A 23212-nucleotide genomic window follows, 5' to 3' on the forward strand; every position below is an offset into this window, starting at 1 on the left:
TGTTGTAATGCGCCACGTCGGTGTGTGATTGAGTCGCTTCGTGTCGGGGGCGCCGTGAAGTCAGTGGAATCAGTGCGGGATTGTGAAAAAGATGCTCCCGACCACATACTGTAAGTTTGTGTGTGTCGTCTGGTCACATTTTGTCGGTGAATCGGGGCCACGAGAAAACAGGCTCTGTATTGTCCGGGTGTTACTTGCTATAGCGTGATGATCTGGACCACTAGAATCGTGACCGGGACAGGAATGAAAGACACTATTGACGGAGTCATGTTTCGGAAGGGAGAGAGAGAGAGAGAAATAAAAAGGAATGTGATAAAATGAGATGCAAAAGAGATGCCATACTTGGTGTTTTACTTGGGAATTTTTACAGAAAATCAATCATGTTTTGGTAGCCGGTTTGACATGTTGCTATCAAGTGGTCATTCAAGTTTGATTTGTTTAATAAGGAACAACACATATTAATGAATATATTCATATTTATGTTATTGAACATATGGAGGTGAAGGTTTAAGATTGAAGCTGAGGGGTATTAACGTTTTTTTAAATTATTTTTTACTTTTTTCATTATCGTATTTTCTCGCATATAAGCCGCCTCCGCGTATAAGCCGTACACTTAAAATTGCCTTAAAATCGTTGAAATTTACAATTTCTCTCGTATAAGACGCCACCTGATTCACAGTTTTCACTGCCATTTTTTTACTTTTTTAATTACCGAATTTTCTCGCATATTGACCACTTCCGCGTATAAGCCGTACACTTAAAATTGCCTTAAAATCGTTAAAATTTACAATTTCTCTCGTATAGGACGACGCCCCCTGATTCACAATTTTCACCTCCATTTTTAAAATTATTTATTTATTTTATTTATTCATTTTTACTGTTATTTATTATTTTATTTATTCATTTTTACTGTTATCTATTATTTTATTTATTCATTTTTAATATTATTTAATTTATTCATTTGTATTATTATTTATTAATTTATATGTTATATATTATTTAATCATTTGTATTATTATTTATTATTTTATTTGTTATATGTTATTTATTTATTTTTTAAATAGTTTTTTTTATTTGAATAATTTATTGTCTTGTTTGTTGTTATTTGTGAAGCTTTAAATCTCATTTCACTTGGAAATTAATGAATGTATTTAAGATTATATTTAAAATAGATAAGATTTTAAAGCAATTTGTCCTGGTGGCGAAAACTGCAACTGAAAGATTTGTCTGAGTGGAATCGGAAATCATTTATTTGCTTGATGTCGAATGACAAAGATTTTTGAGAATTGGATGATGATTCGCTGTAGTTTTTTTTTAATGATTTGTGCTCAGGCTTCCAGATGGCTGTTGAAAATGTTTACTGCCTTCAAAGGATCCGAATGTTCTTGTTATGTTACAATATGAATTCTTTGGATGCCAAAATGTGTTTAGCTTGAGTGGAACTGCTTTGGAATGAAGCTCCACTGATTGTCATTTTCTTTGATAAAAACAACTTTTTATAGTTGCATACCTGTCAACTTGTACGTTTTCCAGTATTTTATAATTTTTTTTATCATTTCATTACAACTCTTGTACGGGAAAAAAATATTTTTTAAAAAAGTACATTTTTTTGGTAAAACCGATTTCGTTTTACCCAATTCGGTTCTAATCCGGATCGTCTCGGTCACTGGTAGCAAATGAAAATGTCATCGTCGACTGCTAACATTGTCATGCTTCAAGCATGATATGGGTATTAGTCACTTCCGCCCTTTTCACTACATAAATATAGCGTGTCAGCAAGCAATGTACCCAAACAGTCAAGCTGTCAGCGTCATACAGCGACATCTACAGAATCCCGAATATACTGCATACTGATGAGGCACCCCGTCCACTTTGGAGACAATTTTAGACTTTTAAGTGCACCCTATGTGAGTAAATATGTGCCACGTCGCAATTGTATGGTTAATTATCACTTAATAAGGGTAACTGCAATCATAAGGGGAGCAATTGGCCGAGGTTGACATGTATGCAGTTGTGTCAGAAATGCATCTGACGACATGTTTGTGTTTTTTCCCTTTATTTTTTTAGAACCGGAGGCAGACAAAGTTGAAGCAGCGACCATGCCGTTGTAAAACCAAGAGCCAAAAAACAAGACCACCGGTTCTGGACACGCGTGGAATTGGAGTTAACACCTGAAAGAGGTGCAACAGGGCAACCAGACCTCCCTTCACATCGGAGCCATGTCGTCACCTCTCGCCTCCACCATTTTCCTCCTGCTCCTCCCACTCTTCACCACCTCCTCTTCTTCTCCCACGTCACCTCTCCTCTCCTTTTCCCCTCCAGAAGGAGGCCTCACACATTTGGTGGTCCACAATAAGTCAGGTGAGATCTACCTGGGTGCCGTCAACTGGATCTACAAGTTGTCCAGCAATCTCACCAAACTACGCAGCCACGTCACCGGTCCCGTGACAGATAACCCTCGCTGTTACCCTCCGCCCGGCGTCCAATCGTGCCCTCACGAGCTGGTCCAGACCCCCAACATCAACAAACTTCTGCTGCTGGATGACGCCCACAACCGGTTGATCGCCTGCGGGAGTACTTTCCAGGGAATTTGCCAGTTCCTCCGCCTGGACGACTTGTTCAAACTCGGCGAACCCCACCACCGTAAGGAGCATTACCTCTCCAGCGTCGCCGAGTCATTCACCATGTCCGGGGTGGTGATCTCCCCGGACGCTCTCGGCGGGGGAGGGAAGCTCTTCCTCGGGACCCCCATCGACGGAAAGTCGGAGTATTTCCCAACTCTGTCCAGCCGCAAACTGATGTCCAACGAGGAGAACGCAGACATGTTCAGCTTCGTCTACCAGGATGAGTTTGTGTCCTCGCAGTTGAAGATCCCATCAGACACGCTCTCCAAATTCCCGGCCTTCGACATCTACTACGTCTACGGCTTCAACAGCGAGCAGTTCGTCTATTATTTAACGTTGCAGCTCGATACCAAACTGACTTCGCCCGACGCCGGCAGCGAGCAGTTTTTCACCTCCAAGATTGTCCGGCTGTGCGTGGACGATCCCAAGTTCTACTCCTACATCGAGTTCCCCATTGGCTGCACCAAGGACGGTGTGGAGTACCGCTTGATCCAGGATGCTTATTTGGCCCGACCGGGCTCCCGTTTGGCTCAATCGCTTGGCATTCAAGAACACGAAGAAGTTCTTTTTGCTGTATTTGCCCAAGGCCAGAAGAACAGAGCCAAGCCACCCAAGGAGACGGCTTTGTGCCTGTTCACAATGAGACAGATAAAAGAGAAGATTAAAATAAGGATTCAGTCGTGCTACAGTGGAGTCGGGATCCTCTCCCTGCCTTGGTTGCTCAACAAGGAGCTATCCTGCATCAACTCGGTAAGTGTTTGAGCTCCATTATTGCACCCATTCACACCCTGCTTCTTTGTCCAGGTGCCCCCTTTGACTGAAATCATTCTTAGTTCCTACGTTAGCTCGGTGAAGAGCACACAAAACCACCAAGGTAGCCGTGAACACCGTTTTTTAAAACTCTTAATCATTTGATCTAAGTGAAGGACAAATAGAAAATGTTAACAACCCTCTAAATCAGGGGTGTTGTAACTACTGTATTTTCTCGCATATAAGCCGTATTTATAAGTAAAAAAAAAAGATTGAATCAAGGGTCCGGCTTATATGTGCACAAATTAGTAAAGCAAAACAAATGGCTCCCACGATCTCAGCCAACGGGAAACTCACTCCACTACTATGACGAGAAGAAATAACTCCCAAAATACAGTCGTACCTCTACTTACAAATGTCTGGAATTTTTTAAAAGAATTCCCAAAATACAGCCGTACCTCTACTTACGAATTTCTGGACATTTTTAAAATAATTCCCAAAATACAGTTGTACCTCTACTTACGAATGGTCTGGAAATTAAGTTAAAATAATTCCCAGAATACAGTCGTACCTCTACTTACAAACGTCTGGAATTTTTTAAAATAATTCCCAGAATACAGTCGTACCTCTACTTACAAATGTCTGGTAAATGTTCAAATAATTCCCAAAATACATTCGTACCTCTACTTACGAATGGTCTGATGGTCTGGAAATTATTTAAAATAATTTCCAAAATACAGTCATACCTCTACTTACGAATTTCTGGATTTTTTAAAATTAATTCTCAAAATACAGTCGTAATTCTACTTACAAATGTCTGGAATTTTTTAAAATGATTCCCAAACTACAGTCGTACCTTTACTTACGAATGTCTGGAAATTATTTAAAATAATTCCCAAAATACAATCGTTCCTCTACTTACAAATGTCTGGAAATTATTTAAAATAATTCCCAAAATACAGTCATACCTCTACTTACGAATGTATGGAAATTTTTAAAATTCCCAGAATACAGTCGTACCTCTAGTTACAAATGTCTGGAAATGTTTAAAGTAATTCCCAAATACAGTCGTACCTCTACTTACAAATGTCTGGTAATTTTTAAAATAATTCTCAAAATACAGTCATACCTCTACTTACGAATATCTAGAAATTATTTAAAATAATTCCCAAACTACAGTCTTACCTCTACTTACGAGTGTCTAGAAATTTTTCAAATCCCCAAATATAGTTGTACCTCTACTTACGAATATCTGAAAATTATTTAAAATAATTCCCCAAATACCTCTACTTACAAATATCTTAGTGCAAAATTTTCAGGTTAAGAAAACAGCTCTGGAACCAACAAATTTTGTATCTTGAGTTACCACTGTATCTGCTTTTCGCCATGGCTTTTCTTGTCCCTCATAGTCGAACATTTATGTGCGCCCTGTCTCCTGATGAATTATTCAACTGGTCTCACCTCCTGTTATTCAGTCGATTCACCGTAACAGCCTGCTGTAAATCTCTGAACTACTTTGCACCCCTCTGTCCCCTCTTCTGCTCTTCCTGGCCCGCCATTCTCCCCCAGCGTCTTCCAATCCAGACTCGTCATTCGCACTAAGACTTCTTTCATTTCGCCGGTCCATTCAAGCTCCGTCTTTTTTGTCTCTTCCAACCATTTTTTTTTAACCTCGACCCCTCTTATCTTGAATATTGTAAACTTAAACATCCTTCCTGCTATCTCCAGTCGATTCCCTTCGTTTTGTACCTCGCTCTCGTCACGGTTTCTGCAGCCACTCGTTCCGTCTGACCTCGTCTTGACTTTTCGTTGAGTGATGAGGTAAAGAATGACTTAGTGTGTAAACCGTGGCTCCGATGTGATCGCAAAACGCAAAGCGGGGGAGAACAGCTGATGCAACTAAAGAGGAGTGGATTGATGGAGATGGGAAGGAAAGGAGGAAGCATATCGAAGGCGACGAGGTTACCGATGCTGAATTATTGTTGCCAGAGCGGGATGAGGGATTGAATGTAAAATAGATGCGCAAAGAAAGACGCCGTAAAAGATGAGAATGATTTCAGATTTTGCTTTTTTTCCTCACAAATCAGAGCCGATCTTTGATATTTTTTTTTACTTCTCATGTAAATGGACCATTGCAATGACCCATAACGTGTTTCATTAGTTTTTTTAATTGAATTGTATGCTTTTATTGTCATTATGCAAGCATAATGAGATTCAAAGCTTCACCACGTAGTGCACAAATAACAGGAACAAACAGAGTCCACATATGTCAAAGTGGCGGCCCGGGGGCCAAATCTGGCTCGCCGCATCATTTTGTGTGGCCCGGGAAAGTAAATCGTGAGTGCCAACTTTCTGTTTTAGGATCAAATTAAAATGAAGAGTATAGATGTATATTAAATTTCCTGATTTTCCCCCTTTTTAAATCAATAATTGTAATTTTTCTATCCATTTTTTTCTGTGTTTTAAGTTCAAAAATCTTTTTGCAAAATCTAAAAATATATATAAAAAGCTAAAATAAAATTGTTTTAGATCTATAAAAAACTGAATATACAGGGCTTTTAATCCATTTATAAAAAAAATCTAAATATTATATCTAAAATGGTCCGGCCCGCATGAAATCAATTGACGTTAATGTGGCCCGCGAACCAACCCGAGTTTGACACCCTTGAAATAGACAAATAAATAATAAATAAATAACAAGTAGTCAACAACATAAGTAGGGAAGTGCACAAATAACAACAAACCAACAAACAAACAGATAATGATCAATAAATAATAATAAATAAATCAATAAATAGGTAATACATGCTCTCTATACTAAACATGGGTGGCCTGCTCACAGTGTGGAGTTTGCATGTTCTCCCCCAGGCTTGCGTGGGTTTTCTCTGGGTATTCCGGTTTCCTCCCACATCCCAAAAAACATGCCTGCTATGCTAGCTGGTTGAACACTTAAATTGCCTAATCTGAGGTATGATTGGTTGTCTTTTGTCTACTTGTGCCCTGCGATTGGTTGGCCACTGATTCAGGTCATGTCAGTAGTTCGCTGAGATAGGCTCCAAACCAAGACTAAGCGGCTCAGAAAATGAATGAATGAAATCACGGTGAGCTTTAAAAAAATAAAATGGTAATTGCCTTGTATATTTTGACCTGAATATTTTTTTATTTCTTTATCTAGTCGCATATAAGCCTTATTTGTAACTCAAAAAAATGATGACTCAATCAAGGGTACGGCTTATACGCGCACAAATTAGACTTGACATGTACGAAACTGCAAGGTGACAAAGACGAACCGCCATGACGCCATGACGCCATGACGCCATGACGCCATAATGCAAGACAATGCGGCCGATACGGTCATTTATTTCAAAATAGAGAAAAGATAAACAGATAAAACGCTAAACAAAATGTATTTTGACGTCTGAAAATCAAATTCAAGAAAAACAAACACCAAAGTGACAAAGACGAAATGCCTTAACGCCGATACGGTCATTTATTTCAATATAAAAGTCACACATTTGTACTCTCCATTAAAACCATGAATATGGAGGTGAAAATTGTGAATCAGGGGGCGGCTTATACGCGAGAAATCCTAAAATTCAACGCTTTTAAGGCAATTTTAAGAGGACGGCTTATAGGCGTAGACGCTCAACATGCCAGAAAATACGGTATTTCATTTGCTCGCGAAGGGTGACATGGAATATTTACGTCTCTTTCACGGGGCCAATGGTGATGTGCTACCTGCATGTGGCCTTGTAGTCTGAAGCGTATGCGCGTGCTTGCAATTATGCAAATGAGCATACAGTTACATGATTGTCCTTTACGACCATCTGTCGTTTTGCCTGCAATCGATCAAGGTCGTGTCACAGGCATTCGCTCTGGGACGTGTTTGTGATGAATTTATCATCTTAAAGGCATGTTGTGTGTTTCCCGACGAGAGTGCTTACCTCTGTTGTCGTGTCAGCTGGAAACTCATTCCAGCCCATTGCGAGCCAGATACAAGGTCGTGTTGAGTCAGGAAAACTTCTTTTAATTTTTGGATCCATCAAGACTGGCCTTGCTTTAAAGAATTTAACATCTTTTATTACCATATTTTCTTGCATATTTTTCGTTCAAAAAATGATGACTGGATCGAGGGGACGACATATTAAAGATACACGAAACGCCATAATGCAAGACAATGCGGTCGATATGGTCATTTATTTCAAAATAGAGAAAAGATAAACGGATAAAACGCTTAAATAAATTTATTTTGACGTCTATGAATGAAATTCAAGAAAAACGTATTTTGTATAAAACGTGAAAAACTCACTTGTGCCTGCCATTGGTCGCTCAAGGCGCCACCATCTTACCTTGGGATGACAAACTAGACCGCTACAGACACACTTCCTGGTTGTACTGCTCACATGACTTCCTTTTTGAATTTGTCTACGTGCAGGCAACACCCTTTCAGAATGTGCAATCCAGCAGACGATCCTTTCAATTTATACGGTATCTCAAAAATACGTGTGATAATTTTTCTTAATGTTTTCCCTTCAAAGTAAAATCCCTATTAAAACCATGAATATGGAGGTGGAAATTGTGAATCAGGGGCCGGCTTATACGGGAGAAATTGTAAAATTCAACGAATTTAAGGCAATTTTAAGTGTACGGCTTATACGCGGAGGCGGCTAATATGCGAGAAAATATGGTAGTACCTTTTTATTTTCCGGCAATAATTCGGAATGGTTGGGCTTTCACTTAAAGTATTGACTTCTAGATTGTCCAACTAGCCTACCATACATGTTTATTTTGGAATGTGGGAGGAAACCGGGGTAACCGGAGAAAACCCACGCAGGCCCGGGTAGAACATGGAAACTCAATTGTCTTCCATAATCCATAAGATTTTCACAATATCAATTATTAGCTCACTAAATCTGAGCTAAACATTAGCAAACGGTTATTTAGTATTCCTTTTAAATCGGTATTGGCATCAGCCTTTGAAACTCCCCTATTGGTCGACATCTATTTACAATTAAAACGTCGCGTAGCTATTTCTTGGAGGTTTATTTCCAGCATTTATCAAATCTTTCACTCAAATGCAAATGTGCATTAAATTTAACTGTTTTGATTTAATCCAAAGTGCATCTTTTGCTTCCACAAACTAACAGGTCTGTGTTTTTTATTTTTATATTTCTCTATTTTAAATTTCACAATCTGAGTGAGTAGGTAACTTGCTCACATTTTGGGAATATTTTACAAAAGACTTGATTTTGTTATTTCACACTTGATAGTGTGCTGGGACTCCAGAGATCCAAATATTTATAAAGCGTACATGCAATTAAAAAGTAAATTGAAGTGATCTACTTGGGGACTGCAAATGTAAATTAGCATCCCTGCTAATACGCTAATATTCAAATGATTCCATATAAACACAATACTAATTTCCACACCACCTTTTACATGAGAGATTAATGCCCCATGAAATCCAACGTTTTATTTCAGTTATCAATCCATTAGTGCCGCCGACTGCAGCTGCTTTATTTGGCGGTCTTATAATATCGGTGGACCACCGACTATTGAGTATAGTTGAGTTAAGACGAGTGGTTAGCGCGACAGCCTCATCGTTCTGCGGTCATGGGTTCGATCCCTGGTCGGTTCTCGCTGTGTGCAGTTTGCATGTTCTTGTTCATGTTTTTTATGGGTACTCCGGTTTCCTCCCACATCACAAAAACATACATGCTAGGCTAGCTTTTTTTGTTATCTGGCTGAATACTAAATTGTCCCCTACCTTTGATTGGTTGTCTCTATCTCCTGCGATTGGCTGGCCACCGATTCAGGGTGTCTGTAGTTAGCTGGGATAGGCTCCATCAACCCTGCGAGACTCGTGAGGATAAGCGATTCAGAAAATGAATGAACGAAACGTTTTATCAGGAAGTTGGCACGGATCGCATTCAAGACAACTAAAGTATCTCAATGCAAAGGCGACGAGATGGGAAGTTTTTCATTGGTGGGAAATCGGAATTCTTTAATTCAGCTCCACAACTGTGCAAACATTCGTCTGTCTATAACATGTCAAACTCATTTTTTTTATCTAGGCTGCCATGATTAATCGATTAATGAATTGACAGCTTCTCCGATCGTGATGATTGATAGATCATTTTCAGACATTCAACTTAGAAAAATCTGCAATTATTGATATAAAAGGGAAAATCGGGAAATATAATATACAGTGGTACCTCGACATACGAGTGCCCCGACATACGAGCAATTTGAGATACGAGTAAAATTTTGAGCAAATATGTATCTTGAGATACGAGACAAATTTTGATATACGAGCAGACAGCGGACGCGAGCGGCTGCTCAAAAGAACATCATGGCCACTGTCTTTTCCATCGCAACTCCCTCGTGTAATGTCTCTACGAGCACTGGGCGGAGCCTTGCATTTTTTTTTTACATTTTTTTTTTCCCGTTAGTCAGTGCAAATGGCGTATATACTACTTCTCGTGGGCAAGTGGTCGTGCGTTATCCTATTGTGAGGACATTTGTGTGCATCATTTTCGGAATATTTTGAAGGGAATACAAAAGCAAACAACCCTCGATAGGTTGCGTCTGAAAGTCAGGGTGGAGGCGGGGCTAATAGAGCCAACCCGGGAGAAAAAAGGTATTAAAATGTCAAACAAAATTAGAATTAAGTTTAGTGTAAGGTTAGATTAAACATATTTTTAGTGTGTCTGCATCCTAATCCAAGTTCATTTAAATTTGTTTATGTTATGTTACAAGCGCGTTGCCGTGCAAAATGTTTCCCCCTCTCTCTGTCCTCTGAAATCTAATTTTAGTACTATTAAACACATTTTAGTACTATTAAACTACTATTTATGTGTTACTTTGTTAATAGATGGCGAATTAGAACAAATCAAAATGTTTTTCCAATCCAATATCCTGTTTTTGGTGTTTTTCAGAGGGTTGGAACTAATTAATTTATTTTTAGTTCATTTCAATGGGAAACGTTCATTTGAGTTACGAGTAAATCGACATACGAGCTCAGTCCCGGAACGAATTAAGCTCATATCTCGAGGTACCACTATACATTTATAATCTTCATTTGAATTTGATCATAAAACTGAAAGTCGGCACTCATCATTTACCTTCTCGGGCCTCCCAAAATGATCCGGCGGACCACCACGTTGACACCTGGGATCTATAATATGTGCGCTAGCAAGAATCCACTAAATTACCCGCACTTGGTTTAAAAAGTGTAAAAACACGCCAGTCTACCAGATCGGCAAAAGTATTTCTTTAAACCAATTTCAAAAAGGCTAAAAGACGCCGTCTTTCAAGGACAAATAGAGCCACCCACAACATAGCGCTGTGAGAAGTAATGATGCTTGTGATGCATTCCTATTATTCTTCGGAGATTGAAATATCTCGCTGTAACGTTGTCTCCATTTTGAAGGGCATCCTGTTCTTGGGACTGACTGTTCACGCAACTTATTTTTGAAAAATGCTTCCTATCGAAACCTTTTTGCAATCTGGTCTAACGTAAGAGTGCTGATTATTCCACCAAAAATGCTAGCGAGTGAGTTGTAACACTTTGATTGCTCACAGGGTCGCCGTTTAATTAACATTTATTCCATTAAATCTTTGTGGCTTTTCAATTCAAGTCGCGGCAACATAAAGGTAAAGATTCACTATGTACTTATTCTTCGGAATTTGTACATGAAGTTAATTACATCTCCCAGTACTACCGTAATGATCCCCATTAAACGAGTTCATTCGTTATTTGATGCAATGTTTCTCTGACAAAATTTGAGTAGATTATCTTTTCCAATAGAGGGCAGTATTGAGAGTATCTGAAGTAACGTTTCTTTTTCACAATAAAAGTCGCAACAGGCAAATAATACACAATGAACGAAAAAAATAATGGAGTAACTCACATTTTTGTAGGTATAATTTATTCTTTTATGAGAAATCAAGGACAAACATCCGTTAAAGTAACAATAGTAAAATGGAGGACAAGCTAAATGGCTAATCTGTTAGCACTTTTTTCAGATAACTGGAGCCAAAGAAAACATTTATAAGTCATACCTGAGTAATAGTCGAAAACTTCAGACTTTAAATACTAATAATCGGACATAGGCTTTGTCGTCATCATCAACAACAAAAGCCTAATTGTCATCATACCCAGAAACTGCGTATGACGAAATTGGTAGTACTTCTCCATAAGGTGCGTTTTCTCGGCAAAAGACCCAAATAAGTGATAATTTCGGACTCGTAATTTGGCATTCTGCCGTTATGGATACATCGCATCCCCCCCGAGCGGATCACTTACCTCTCACTGTCTTTCACTTACCTTCAGTCAGCCAGTAGGGGGCAGATCACCGCCTAAAAGTCTTTTTATATTACCTCACCCCGAAGTTATTACACAGAAGGGATTGTGCGTTTTGTTACCGCAAGTTTAGAGTCCTGATGAATGTGGGGGAAAAACTGTCCTTAAGCCTATTTATCCGTACTTTGTGGGAACTATAGCGTCTCCCAGAGGGCAGCAGCTGGAACAGATTTTGACCAGGGTGGTATGGGTCCCCGATGATGTTCCTGGCTCTGCTGAGGTAACTAATACCATATTTAATACCATATTTTCCGCACTAAGACACAAATAAAAGCCTTAAATTTTCTGAAAAGCGGCCTTATATTTGAAACTAATTTTCAGATGACCTGGATTTGAACCCAGGACCCAGAGCTGTGAGGCAGGCGTGCTAACCACTTGCTTCACCGAACTGCCCACAAAACATTATCAAGTAATTCAGATTATTTTAGTAAAAACAAAAATCAGGAGGACTCCAGAAAGTCTCATGGAAAAATATTCAAAATCTCCAAAATGATCCTTACAACCACATACCCTGGATTTGAACCCAAAACCCCAGAACTGCGAGGCAGGGGTGCTAAACACTCAGGCACCGCGCCGCCATTTGTCCTCAAAAAGTTGTTCAATTTCTCCGCCGCCTGGTTCCTTTGACTTTTTGGGTCTTTTGCAAGTTTCTTTTGTGTGACGGGCGGGGTTGAAATGACATGTCCGTCCGTCCGTCCCTGCTGCCTCCTCACGTTGCCTCGTTATTGCAAAGAGGCCAGTGTTGCTCTGCTGGGAGTTAAAGTGCTGGGTGACCTTCGCCGGCTGTGGGCTGCCATCCAGCGCTACAGCTCTTTAAGCGGGCAGACCCGGCTGCAATGTTACCCACGCGGAATGTCAAATGAGACTTATTCACAAACGGCCCATACTCTCCGTCTCTGTGGACGTCTATTTGCGAACAGGCCCGTTTTTCCGCTCAAGTGTTGGTCTTTAAAAAAAAATACAAGTGGATGTCAATGATCGTTTCCCATTGTTTTATTTATTCCGGAATACAGTGGTACCTCGACATACGAGTGCCCCGACATACGAGCAATTTGAGATACGAGTAGAATTTTGAGCAGATATTTATCTTGAGATACGAGTAAAATTTTGATATACGAGCAGACAGCGGACGCGATTGGCTGCTCATAAGAACATCATGGCCACTGTCTTTCCCGTCACAACTCCCTCGTGTAATGTCTCTACGAGCACTGGGCGGAGCCTTGCATTTTTTCAGTGTTTTTCTTCCCGTTAGTCAGTGTGAATGGCGGAGCAATCGCTAATACGAGAGGAGTATATACTACTTCTCGTTGGCAAGTGGTCGTGCGTTAACCTATCGCGAGGACATTTGTGTGCATCATTTTGGGAATATTTTGAAGGGAATACAAACTCAAACAACCCTCGATAGGTTGCATCTGAAATTCAGGATGGAGGCGGGGCAAATCGAGCCAAGAATTGTATCAAAATTTAAAACTAAATTAGAATTAAGTTTAGTGTAAGGTTAAATAAAACTTATTTTTTAGTGTCTGCATCGTGATCCAAGTTCATTTAAATTTGTTTATGTTATGTTACAAGCGCGTTGCCATGCAAAAAGCACCCCCCCTTCCCCCCTTCTCCCCCCCTTTCCCCTTCACGAAATCCGTCTAATTTTACTACTATTAAACACATTTCAGTACTATTAAACCACTAGTTATTGTTACTTTGTTAGTAGATGGTGAATTAGAACAAATAATGTTTTTCTAATCCAATATCCTGTTTTGGGTGTTTTTTTTAAAGGGTTGGAACGAATTAATTTGTTTTGAGTTCATTTCTATGGGAATCGTTCATTTGAGTTACGAGAAAATCGACTTACGAGCTCAGTCTCGGAACGCATTAAGCTCGTATCTCAAGGTACCACTGTATTATGTTGTATATAAATAAGTGGCCAACATAATAACTTCTTATAATTAGTCTTCAACATGGGTACATGGTACAAAGTGACTAAAGTGGCTAGCAAAAAGTCTTGATTAGCGTTTATGTATATGTATATGAGTTTAGTAGATGACAAATTAGAACAAATAGAAATGTTTTTCCATTTCAATATCCTGTTTTGGGTGTTTTTTTCAGAGGGTTGGACCGAATTAATTTGTTTTTAGTTCATTTCTATGGGAAACGTTCGTTTGAGTTGCAAGTAAATCGACATACGAGCTCAGTCTCGGAACGCATTAAGCTCGTATGCCGAAGTACCACTGTATTTTCCTTCTCATTTACCTTTGCTGTTAATATTTATCGCTGTTGACGCCTACTGGATTGCAGTCTGTTTTGTGGCATTTTTTTGTAGACACTTAAACATCCTAGCAGTTGATTCGTGTTTACGTGCATGAGAAAACAGGTTGGTTATTGTTTTCATATGTTATTGCTTCATTCCCTCCATGTTGCTCTTATTTAGCTCTTCAGTTTCATTAGAGTTGTTCCGCGCCACGAGGGACGGATCACCCACTTTGCGTCGAGATTCGGACCTCCCGGGTGGGAAAACCACGGCTGGGTTTACGTCATGCAGCGAAAATTTACATTTGTTTTTACCCACGGGGATGCTGTTTAGAGAAGAGGAAATGTGAACAGCACATTTTTTACCATCAAGCTAGTAAACATGTAAATATAACCGTGGAACAACAACACGTCAGGACAATTAACCCTTAGACAATAATGTCATATCTTAAAGAAACATTACATTTTTTGAAAGATGCTGCAATTTAGATGAGTACATGAAAAAAAATTGAAAAAAATTGGATGTGACTCTTGTCACAAATATTTGGAGTCAATCTTATTTTGAAAGTTTGTCAAGAAATTCATTGCAATCCAATGCAAAAGTTAGAGCAAGGGTGTCAGACTCGGGTTGGTTCGCGGGCCGCTTTAACGTCAACTTGATTTCACGTAGGCTGGACCATTTTAGATATAATATTTAGATTTTTTTATTATAAATGGATTAAATGAACTGGATTAAAAGCCTTGAATATTCAGTTTTTTTATAGATCTAAAACAATGTTTATTTCTGCTATTTTTAATATATTTTTAGATTTTACAAAATGATTTTTGAACTAAAAACACAGAAAAAATTGATGAAAAAATTACCATTATTGATTTAAAAAGGGGAAAATCATGAAATTTAATATACATCTATACTCTTCATTTGAATTTGATCCTAAAACAGAAAGTCGGCACTCATGATTTACTTTCCCGGGCCACACAAAATGATGAGGCGGGCCAGATTTGGCCCCCCGGCCGCCACTTTGACACACGTGAGTTAGACTTTGATTTCTTGATGAAAACTTGAAGCTTTGTGAAACTTGTATGAGCTTTTTTAATTACGTATAAGCCGTAACCTTAAAATTGCCTTAAAATCGTTGGATTTTACAATTTCTCTCGTATAAGCCGCCCCCTTATTCACAATTTCCCCCCTTCATATTCATGGTTTTAATCGGGAGTACAAATGTGTTACTTTGAAGGGGCTTTTTCATGTTTTATGCAAGATACGTTTTTTTCTTAAATTTCATTCATAGATGTCAAAATAAATTTTGTTTAGCGTTTTATCTTTTTATCTTTTCTCTACTTTGAGATAAACGACCGTATTAGCCGCATTCTTATGGTGTTTCGTCTTTGTCACCTTGCAGTTTCGTGCATGTCAAGTCTAATTTATGCACATATAAGCCATACTCTTGATTCCTTCATCTTTTTTGTTAAAATACGGCTTATATGCGAGAAAATACCGTACTTAACTGACCGAGACTGGTTTTACATACTTTTTTTCAATCCAATTTGCTATTTTATATACCTGTAGGAAACCATAAAAATGCATGACAATAGTACAGTCCATTTCGGTTACAATTGTTTGTTTTATTTTTTTAGCACTTTTTTTTTTACTCAAAACAGTTTCATGATAAAATATTTTTTTATCAGTAATTTCCCTTATTATAGAGAATTGCCCACCTATAAACATTCTAATGACTTCCCTTGTTACATATGGAAGTTTGTGCCCTGTGATATTTTTGGTCTCAAAATGAGATTTGCGTTTTTCCTGTGAAATCTTCCTAATTTTGTAGATGATTCTCATCAGAACGATTTATGAATGGCGCCTGTTAAGCTTTTTTTTTTTTATTGAACAATGTTGTTCATTGTGAACTGGAGCGCGTGACAGGATGGATTAATGGCCACTAATGGCTTGCGAGCGTCAGCTTGTTGTGGATTTTCAGTATTTCAGAGCTTAGGACTCCAAACGCATTTTCTTTTGAACGCTTACCACAAGTTCTTGCTAAACAAAGATTTAGTTTTTCTAAACTTCACTCTTTATCTGCTAAAAAAGTGAATCGGAAAATATTGAAGTCAGTATTTGCACTGTTGGTGTGTATATTTGTGTAGTTATTTGTGCTCCCCATTTACCAAATACTCATTCATTCATTTTCTGAAGTGCTTATTGTCACAAGGCTCGCGGGGGGTGCTGGATGAACGAATGGTGACAGCTGCTTGTGAAGTGATGCATTGATCTTGGACACTTCAAGCATGTCGCTTGAATTTGGCATATTTTACTATTGGATGTGATGTGTTTTATTCGTTTATTCGTCTTCTGAACCTTTTATCCTCACAAAGGTCACAGGGGTGCCAGAGCCTATCTCAACTAACTACAGGCACCTGGGGGTGGCACCCTGAATTTGTGGCCAGCTAATCGAAGGGGAGAATGAAGCAAACGACCAATCACACAAATACCTAGGTTTTTGTCACAAGGCTCGCGGGGGGTGCTGGATGAACGAGTGGTGACCGCTACTTGTGAAGTGATACATTGATCTTGGACACTTCAAGCATGTCGCTTGAATTTGGCATATTTTACTATTCGATGTGATGTGTTTAATTCGTTCATTCGTCTTCTGAACCCTTTATCCTCACAAAGGTCACAGGGGTGCTGGAGCCTATCCCAGCTAACTACAGGCACCTGACGGGGACACTCTGAATTTGTGGCCAGCCAATTGCAGGGGAGAATGAAGCAAACGACCAATCACACAAATACCTAGGGCGAATTTAACATAAAATTAGCCTAGCATGCATGTTTTTGGAACGTGGGAAGAAACCAGAGTACCTGGAGAAAACCCACGCAAGCCCATGGAGAATATGCAAGCTCCACATAGTGAGGGCCGACCGGGGATCGGTCCCTCAACCCCAGAACTAGCACCAAGACAAAAATGTGTAGTTGCAAATGTACATAGCTGCATTGTTGCACCTTTGTGTTACATTTTAGCGTACACGCTTCTTGGTGACAGCAGATTGAGGCTCGCACTTTTGGATGAGCTCCCGTAATGGTCTGTTGTAATTGGATTAGGGCTGTCAGAAGCGGTTTTAGTTGCGATTACACAGATTACGCTCTGCTGTGCTCGGATGGGCACCGCCACTTTAAGAGCATCATCTGCTTTTCGTTACAGTACATCGAACAATTTGGCTAAAGTGAAGCTATAATGCAAGATATAATGAACTGTCATTTCTGTTTCTGTCCATGAACGAGAGAGGGCCTGACTCAGTGTTTTCTATTTATTATTATTATTTTTTTCATCAAACCCATCCAAGCATTTCTTTAAGGATTACGATTTGTAAACAGTGTTGGAAAATCGTCCAAAAGCTCTTATTCACAAAGTTTAAACTGCTCAATATATCATAAAATAGTTGAGAAACACTCTTAAGTAATGAATTCATATCTATTACTTTGTGGTCATCGTATTTGGTTCATATTATTATTATAATTTTTTTAAAGTGATAGCCACAACTATTTCCAGTCAAGAAAAATAATACATTTTTACAAAAGCAAGGTGAATATGAACAAACTAGATATGTAAACAAGGAATAGCAAGATTAAGAAATAATTCAGGATTTATTTTGGGGATCTAGGCGAGGTAGATGATCTTTAAAACCTCCTGACTACTGATGGATTGTGTTAATCAGCTCGAAATATTTAACCTCAGTCTCAGTCTTCAGAAGATCCCCACCTTGTGGACTTCCTGTGTGTGGCTCCATTTTTTTTACCTAGGTCTACAATGTCTTCTGTGTCTGTCTTGCTACTGCAACCAAGGAAATTTCCCATATTTGAAATAAAGTTCTAATCTAATCAAATTTTCACACACATCTGCCTGAAGCTTTCCGTTTTCATCGTATTTCCTTTCCGCGAATCTCTTTGTTTTTTCCACAATGGTTGCGGGGGTGCTGGAGGGACTCTCACAAAACTACAGGCAGTCGGCGGCGGACACCTTTCATCGCTTGCCAGCCAATCACAGAGCCTTTTCCCTATTTACTGTCCCTATTTTACTCCATCAAAACACCTGCCGAAATAAGCCTTCATACGAATCTTAAACGGCAAGCGTCCAATCATCCAATTGAACGTTGAGCTCATCTAAGTTTACTTGTTGTCTGATGAAGTCTGCACTCTTTAATTTCCTCTCCAAAACATCTCCCCTAAGCTATTCCCCTGATGTAATCATATTGATCCCATCAAGCCTGATCAATCAACCTCCATCTTGACTTTGACTTTTCGGTGGCAGTGTCTCTAATCTCTATATAGTAGAATAAAAATGCCTTTAAAAAAACAGTATGGACCCGTACATGAAATTTACAGTCAATCTAGAATTTTCGTAAGCAGCAGAACGTACAGTTTACTGAAATCTATAATACAGCATGTACATTTTCAACGAAACTGGACAGTCCTTTTCTTTGAACCCCCCCGAACTGTGAGGCCGGGTACACGGTCGATTGGTCGCCATTTTTTTGGTCGCCGGTCTTTTGGTCGCCCGGAAGGTAAGTGATAATTACCATTTAAATCGTTGCTCAAATTCCCTAAATACAAACTGTGAATTACTATTTAGTCCTACTTAATGCCCTGGTAATTATTAGGCTAAAGAAAAGCTCCAAATTTCCCGTACTTTTATTGTGTTTTGTTGGAGAACCTGTTAAGACCCTGACTGACGTAGCTTCTTAAAGGGACAACGCATGTACCGTATTTTCACGACTATAAGGCGCACCGGATTATAAGGCGCACCCTCAATGAATGACACATTTTGATTTTTTTCCCCATATATAAAGCACACTAGATTATAAGGCGCCCTGTCTATTTTGGAGAAAATTTAAGACTTTTAAGTGCACCTTATAGTCGTGAAAATACGGTACATACAAACACGTCGGCTCAGTGAAACTGCTCATGGCCATTGTTGACTTTTATTGATGCGTAGACCGTGTTGTTTTACCTTGTTTTGTCGCCGGTCTTTTGGTCGTCGGTCTTTTGGTCGCCCGTTGTCGGGCCCCGACCGCGACAACGGGCGACCAAAAGACCGGCGACCAATCGATCGCACACGACGGCAACCACCCAGTCACCGGCCGCCTAACTAGTTTCCAAATGACCCTAAAAACTAGCTATTATTTGCCCCCATGCTTTACGAGAGATAAATCCTGCCTTTTTTTGCGCCAAACTAAAAAATAAACATTACGGCTATGGCTATGTCAGCACTACGGGGAGGGGGGGGGGCTTCCCTTTCTTTGTGGCGTCGCGCTTTGCCACTTTGGAACTTTTTACACTGGACCGCCGTTAGTGTTAAAAGGCCTTAACGCTGCATCACACCGATGTGAGCGTTTTTGTCAAGTTGAATAATGCACTCAATTATGTCTTTGAATGTCCTTTCGAATATAGACTGGAGTAGAGAGCGGAATCTGGCAACGCGCACAATACTCTGGCTCGTGTCCAACTATTTGCGGCGAGCTGGCACGGCGAGCGGAGAACAGAACAAACCGGGTTGGTCTTTGGTTCTCCCCAATGAGCTGATATCTGCTCTTTAATTGGTTGCTAATGAGGGCAATTTGTGTGTGTGTGGGTGGGTGGACGGGTATGTGCGTTGGTTTTGTGTTTGTGTGTGGAAAAGGAAGACTATGTTTGCACATGTGTAACAGGGCGGGGGGTGCAACAGGGATGTTAAACATCTGTCTAGCAGATGGGGGCACTTGAGGCTTTGAGCGGCTTAAACACGCGCTTACGAGGACACACATGCTAAAATACACGCCGGCGTGGAATTTAACGTTTGTGTAAGCGCTATATTTGTGAAGGGAAACGGATGAAAGTGTGTATGGCTTCGACGAGACATTCACAAAATGTATAGTGACTACAAAAGGGAATTTGTCAGCCAGGTCTGCCGTCATTTAGCGTCAAGAGGCTATCCGTACCTTAAAACTATGCTACATCACATAATGTAGTAATATGATTGATTGGAGGAATCCGTACATACTGCTGCTGACAAAAGTTATACCTTTCACGTTCTTGAACATACTTTTTTTTAAAAAAAGGCATAAGAGGATATCCACAACGTAAAGACTAAGCCATATCACACAGTATACAAATATGATAGATTACAGTAATTGGACATACTGCTGTTTACAAAAGTTCTAGCTGCATAATACCTTTCATGTTCTAGTCCATATTGGTTTTTTAAGGCATAAGAGGCTATTCACATGCTATATCACGCAATATACGAATACAGTCGTACCTCGACATATGAGTGCCCTGACATACGAGCAATTTGAGATACGAGTAAAATTTTGAGCAAATATTTGTCTTGAGATACGAGACAAATTTTGATATAGCCACTGTTTCTCTCCCCGCAACTCCCTCGTGTAATGTCTCTACGAGCACTGGGCGGAGCCATGCATTTGGGGTAGTGCGTTATCCTATTGTGAGGACATTTTTGTGCATCATTTTGGGAATATTTTGAAGAGAATACAAAAGCAAACAACCCTCGATAGGTTGCATCTGAAAGTGAGGGTGGAGGCGGGGCAAATAGAGCCAACCCGTGAGAAGAAAGGTATCAAAATTTCAAACAAAATTAGACTTAAGTTTAGTGTAAGGTTAGATTTAACTTATTTTTGAGTGTCTGCATCGTAATCTAAGTTCATTTAAATTTGTTTAAGTTATGTTACGAGCGCGTTGCCGTGTAAAAAGTCCCCCCCCCCTCTCTGTCTGTCTCTCTCCCCTCTGCAAAATCCATCTAATTTTAGTACAATTAAACACATTTTATTACTATTAAACCACTAGTTATTTGTTACTTTGTTAATAGATGGCGAATTAGAAGAAATAAAACATTTTTTCCAATCCAATATCCTGTTTTTGGTATTTTTTTTTTAGAGGGTTGGAACGAATTAATTTGTTTTTAGTTCATTCTTATGGGAAACGTTCGAAAATCGACATACGAGCTCAGTCCCTGGACGCATTAAGCTCGTATCTCAAGGTACCACTGTATTATGTTATTTATAAATAAGTGGCCAACAAATAAATAAATTCGTATAATTAGTCTTCAACATGGGTATATGGTACAAAGTGACTAAAGTGGCTAGCAAAAAGTCTTGATTAGCGTTTATATTGCATTATTATTGAAGTTAATTTAGAAAACCTTAATTAATCTCCGGCTTGCAGATCTATTAGCGCTGTTGTGGTCAGCAAAAAAAAAATGCAGCAAAAGTATCAAAAAGTACCAATACTAAAATGTGTCAATTACAAAAGTAATTGGTTAGTAAGCTGCAATCAACTGGTGTTTTATTATTATTTTCAATTCTGCTTACATATTTGGTCGCTTCACCCCTAAATATTTGAAGTGTAAAAATAAACCGACTTGAATCAGTTATCGGTCTGTGATGCGTGAGATCCGAGTGCAGCGGTCTGTGAAGGCCTGGAGCGCTTAAAAAAATAAATATAAATATGAATGTTTGATGGCCCAGATTTATTCCTACGAATTGGTTTACTGACCTAAATGCTTTACCTTTAAGAGGAGGGTCGTAAGGTGTGTTTGTGGGAAGCAAAAGTAGCTATCAGCAATTTTATGAGCATCCACATTTTGTAAGATGAACACGTTTACAGCTACTTTAATGAATAATAGCTACTCATGAAGTCAAATTTCATTTTTTTACTTATGTAGTATAAATAGGTTTCGAGTATTCGGTTGCTTTTCAGTTTCCCGAACATTTTTAATATTGTGACAATACTAGTACAGTGGTACCTCGAGATACGAGCTTAATGCGTTCCGAGACTGAGCTCGTATGTCGATTTACTCTTAACTCAAATGAATGTTTCCCATAGAAATGAACTATAAACAAATAATTTGTTCAAACCCTCTGAAAAAACACCCAAAACAGGATATTGGATTGGAAAAACATTTTTATTTGTTCTAATTCGCCATCTTTTAACAAAGTAACAAATAACTAGTGGTTTAATACTAGTAAAATGTGTTTAATAGGACTAAAATTAGACATTTTGCGTTGGTTATTGCACGGCAACGCGATCGTAGCATAACATAAACAAATTTAAATGAACTTGGATTACAATGCAGACACACTCAAAAATAAATGTAATCTAACCTTACACCAAACCAAATTGTAATTTTGTTTTAAATTTTGATACGTTTCTTCTCCCGGCCGGGTTGGCTCTTTTGGCCCCGCCTCCACCTTGACTTTCAGTCAATATCCAGGTTTGTTTGTTTGTATTCCCTTCAAAATATTCCCAAAATGATGCACACAAATGTCCTCACGATAGGATAACGCACGACCACTTGCCAACGAAAAGTAGTATATACTCCTCTCGTATTAGCGATCGCTCCGCCATTCGCACTGACTAACGGAAAAAAAACACTGAAAAAATGCAAGGGTCCGCCCAGTGCTCGCAGAGACATTACACGAGGGAGTTGCGACGGGAAAGACAGTGGCCATGATGTTGTTATGAGCAGCCAATCGCGTCCGCTGTCTGCTCGTATATCAAAATTTGTCTCGTACCTCAAGATAAATATCTGCTGAAAATTTTACTCGTATCTCAAATTGCTCGTATGTCGGGGCACTCGTATGTCGAGGTAACACTGTACTAACAATTTTGGCGTAAAAGAGAAGAGAAAACTCTTTTGTACGTGTAAAATATGACAATAGCAATGATTTGGCATCTCATTCAGACGACCTATTGTCATATCTGTTCCTGTTATTAAAAATGACTTGGGAGATATATTTTTTATGTTATGATTGGCAAATCCAAGACAGGACACATATATGTCAAAATAAAATATTGCTCCAAAGAGAGAACCACCTTTTTTCCTTTCCACCCACTTTAACGGACACCCGGCATTGCAAAAATCTACACTTCCAAATACTTGTCGGTTTGAATCATGTAGATTTGATGGTGCACAATAATGACCATAATAGAGTTGATGCGTACCTCCCAGAAAATTGCAGCAAGGTCAACGCTTCAGGCAACTCTCAGGAGTAAATCGAAAGTCTTTTTTTTTCTACATTGAATTTAATTAGTGTCAACAAGCACACCGTTGACCCTTTGTCTTATTCCATGTTTCTCCTCCTTGTCTCTCTTCCGCAGACTAGTCTCAGTGTCCCGTATTTCTCAACAGGCATTCATCATTCAAGACTTTAGCGCGCTGTAGGTGAATGTGTATGT

General features: G+C 39.2%; 1 protein-coding gene across 3 annotated transcripts in view; it reads left to right on the forward strand.

The window, feature by feature from the left end:
• Positions 1–23212, forward strand: part of LOC144085564 (plexin-A1-like) — a 242470-nt gene that overhangs the window by 35767 nt on the left and 183491 nt on the right. For all 3 annotated transcript variants that reach the window (XM_077614962.1, XM_077614972.1, XM_077614983.1), the window contains exon 3: positions 2068–3374. In XM_077614962.1, coding sequence (XP_077471088.1) covers positions 2220–3374 — 1155 coding nt within the window. In that variant the 5' untranslated portion in view covers positions 2068–2219. The remainder of the gene's footprint in view (positions 1–2067; positions 3375–23212) is intronic.

Source organism: Stigmatopora argus, chromosome 1, assembly GCF_051989625.1.
Source record: "Stigmatopora argus isolate UIUO_Sarg chromosome 1, RoL_Sarg_1.0, whole genome shotgun sequence".
NCBI classification, from domain to species: domain Eukaryota; kingdom Metazoa; phylum Chordata; class Actinopteri; order Syngnathiformes; family Syngnathidae; genus Stigmatopora; species Stigmatopora argus.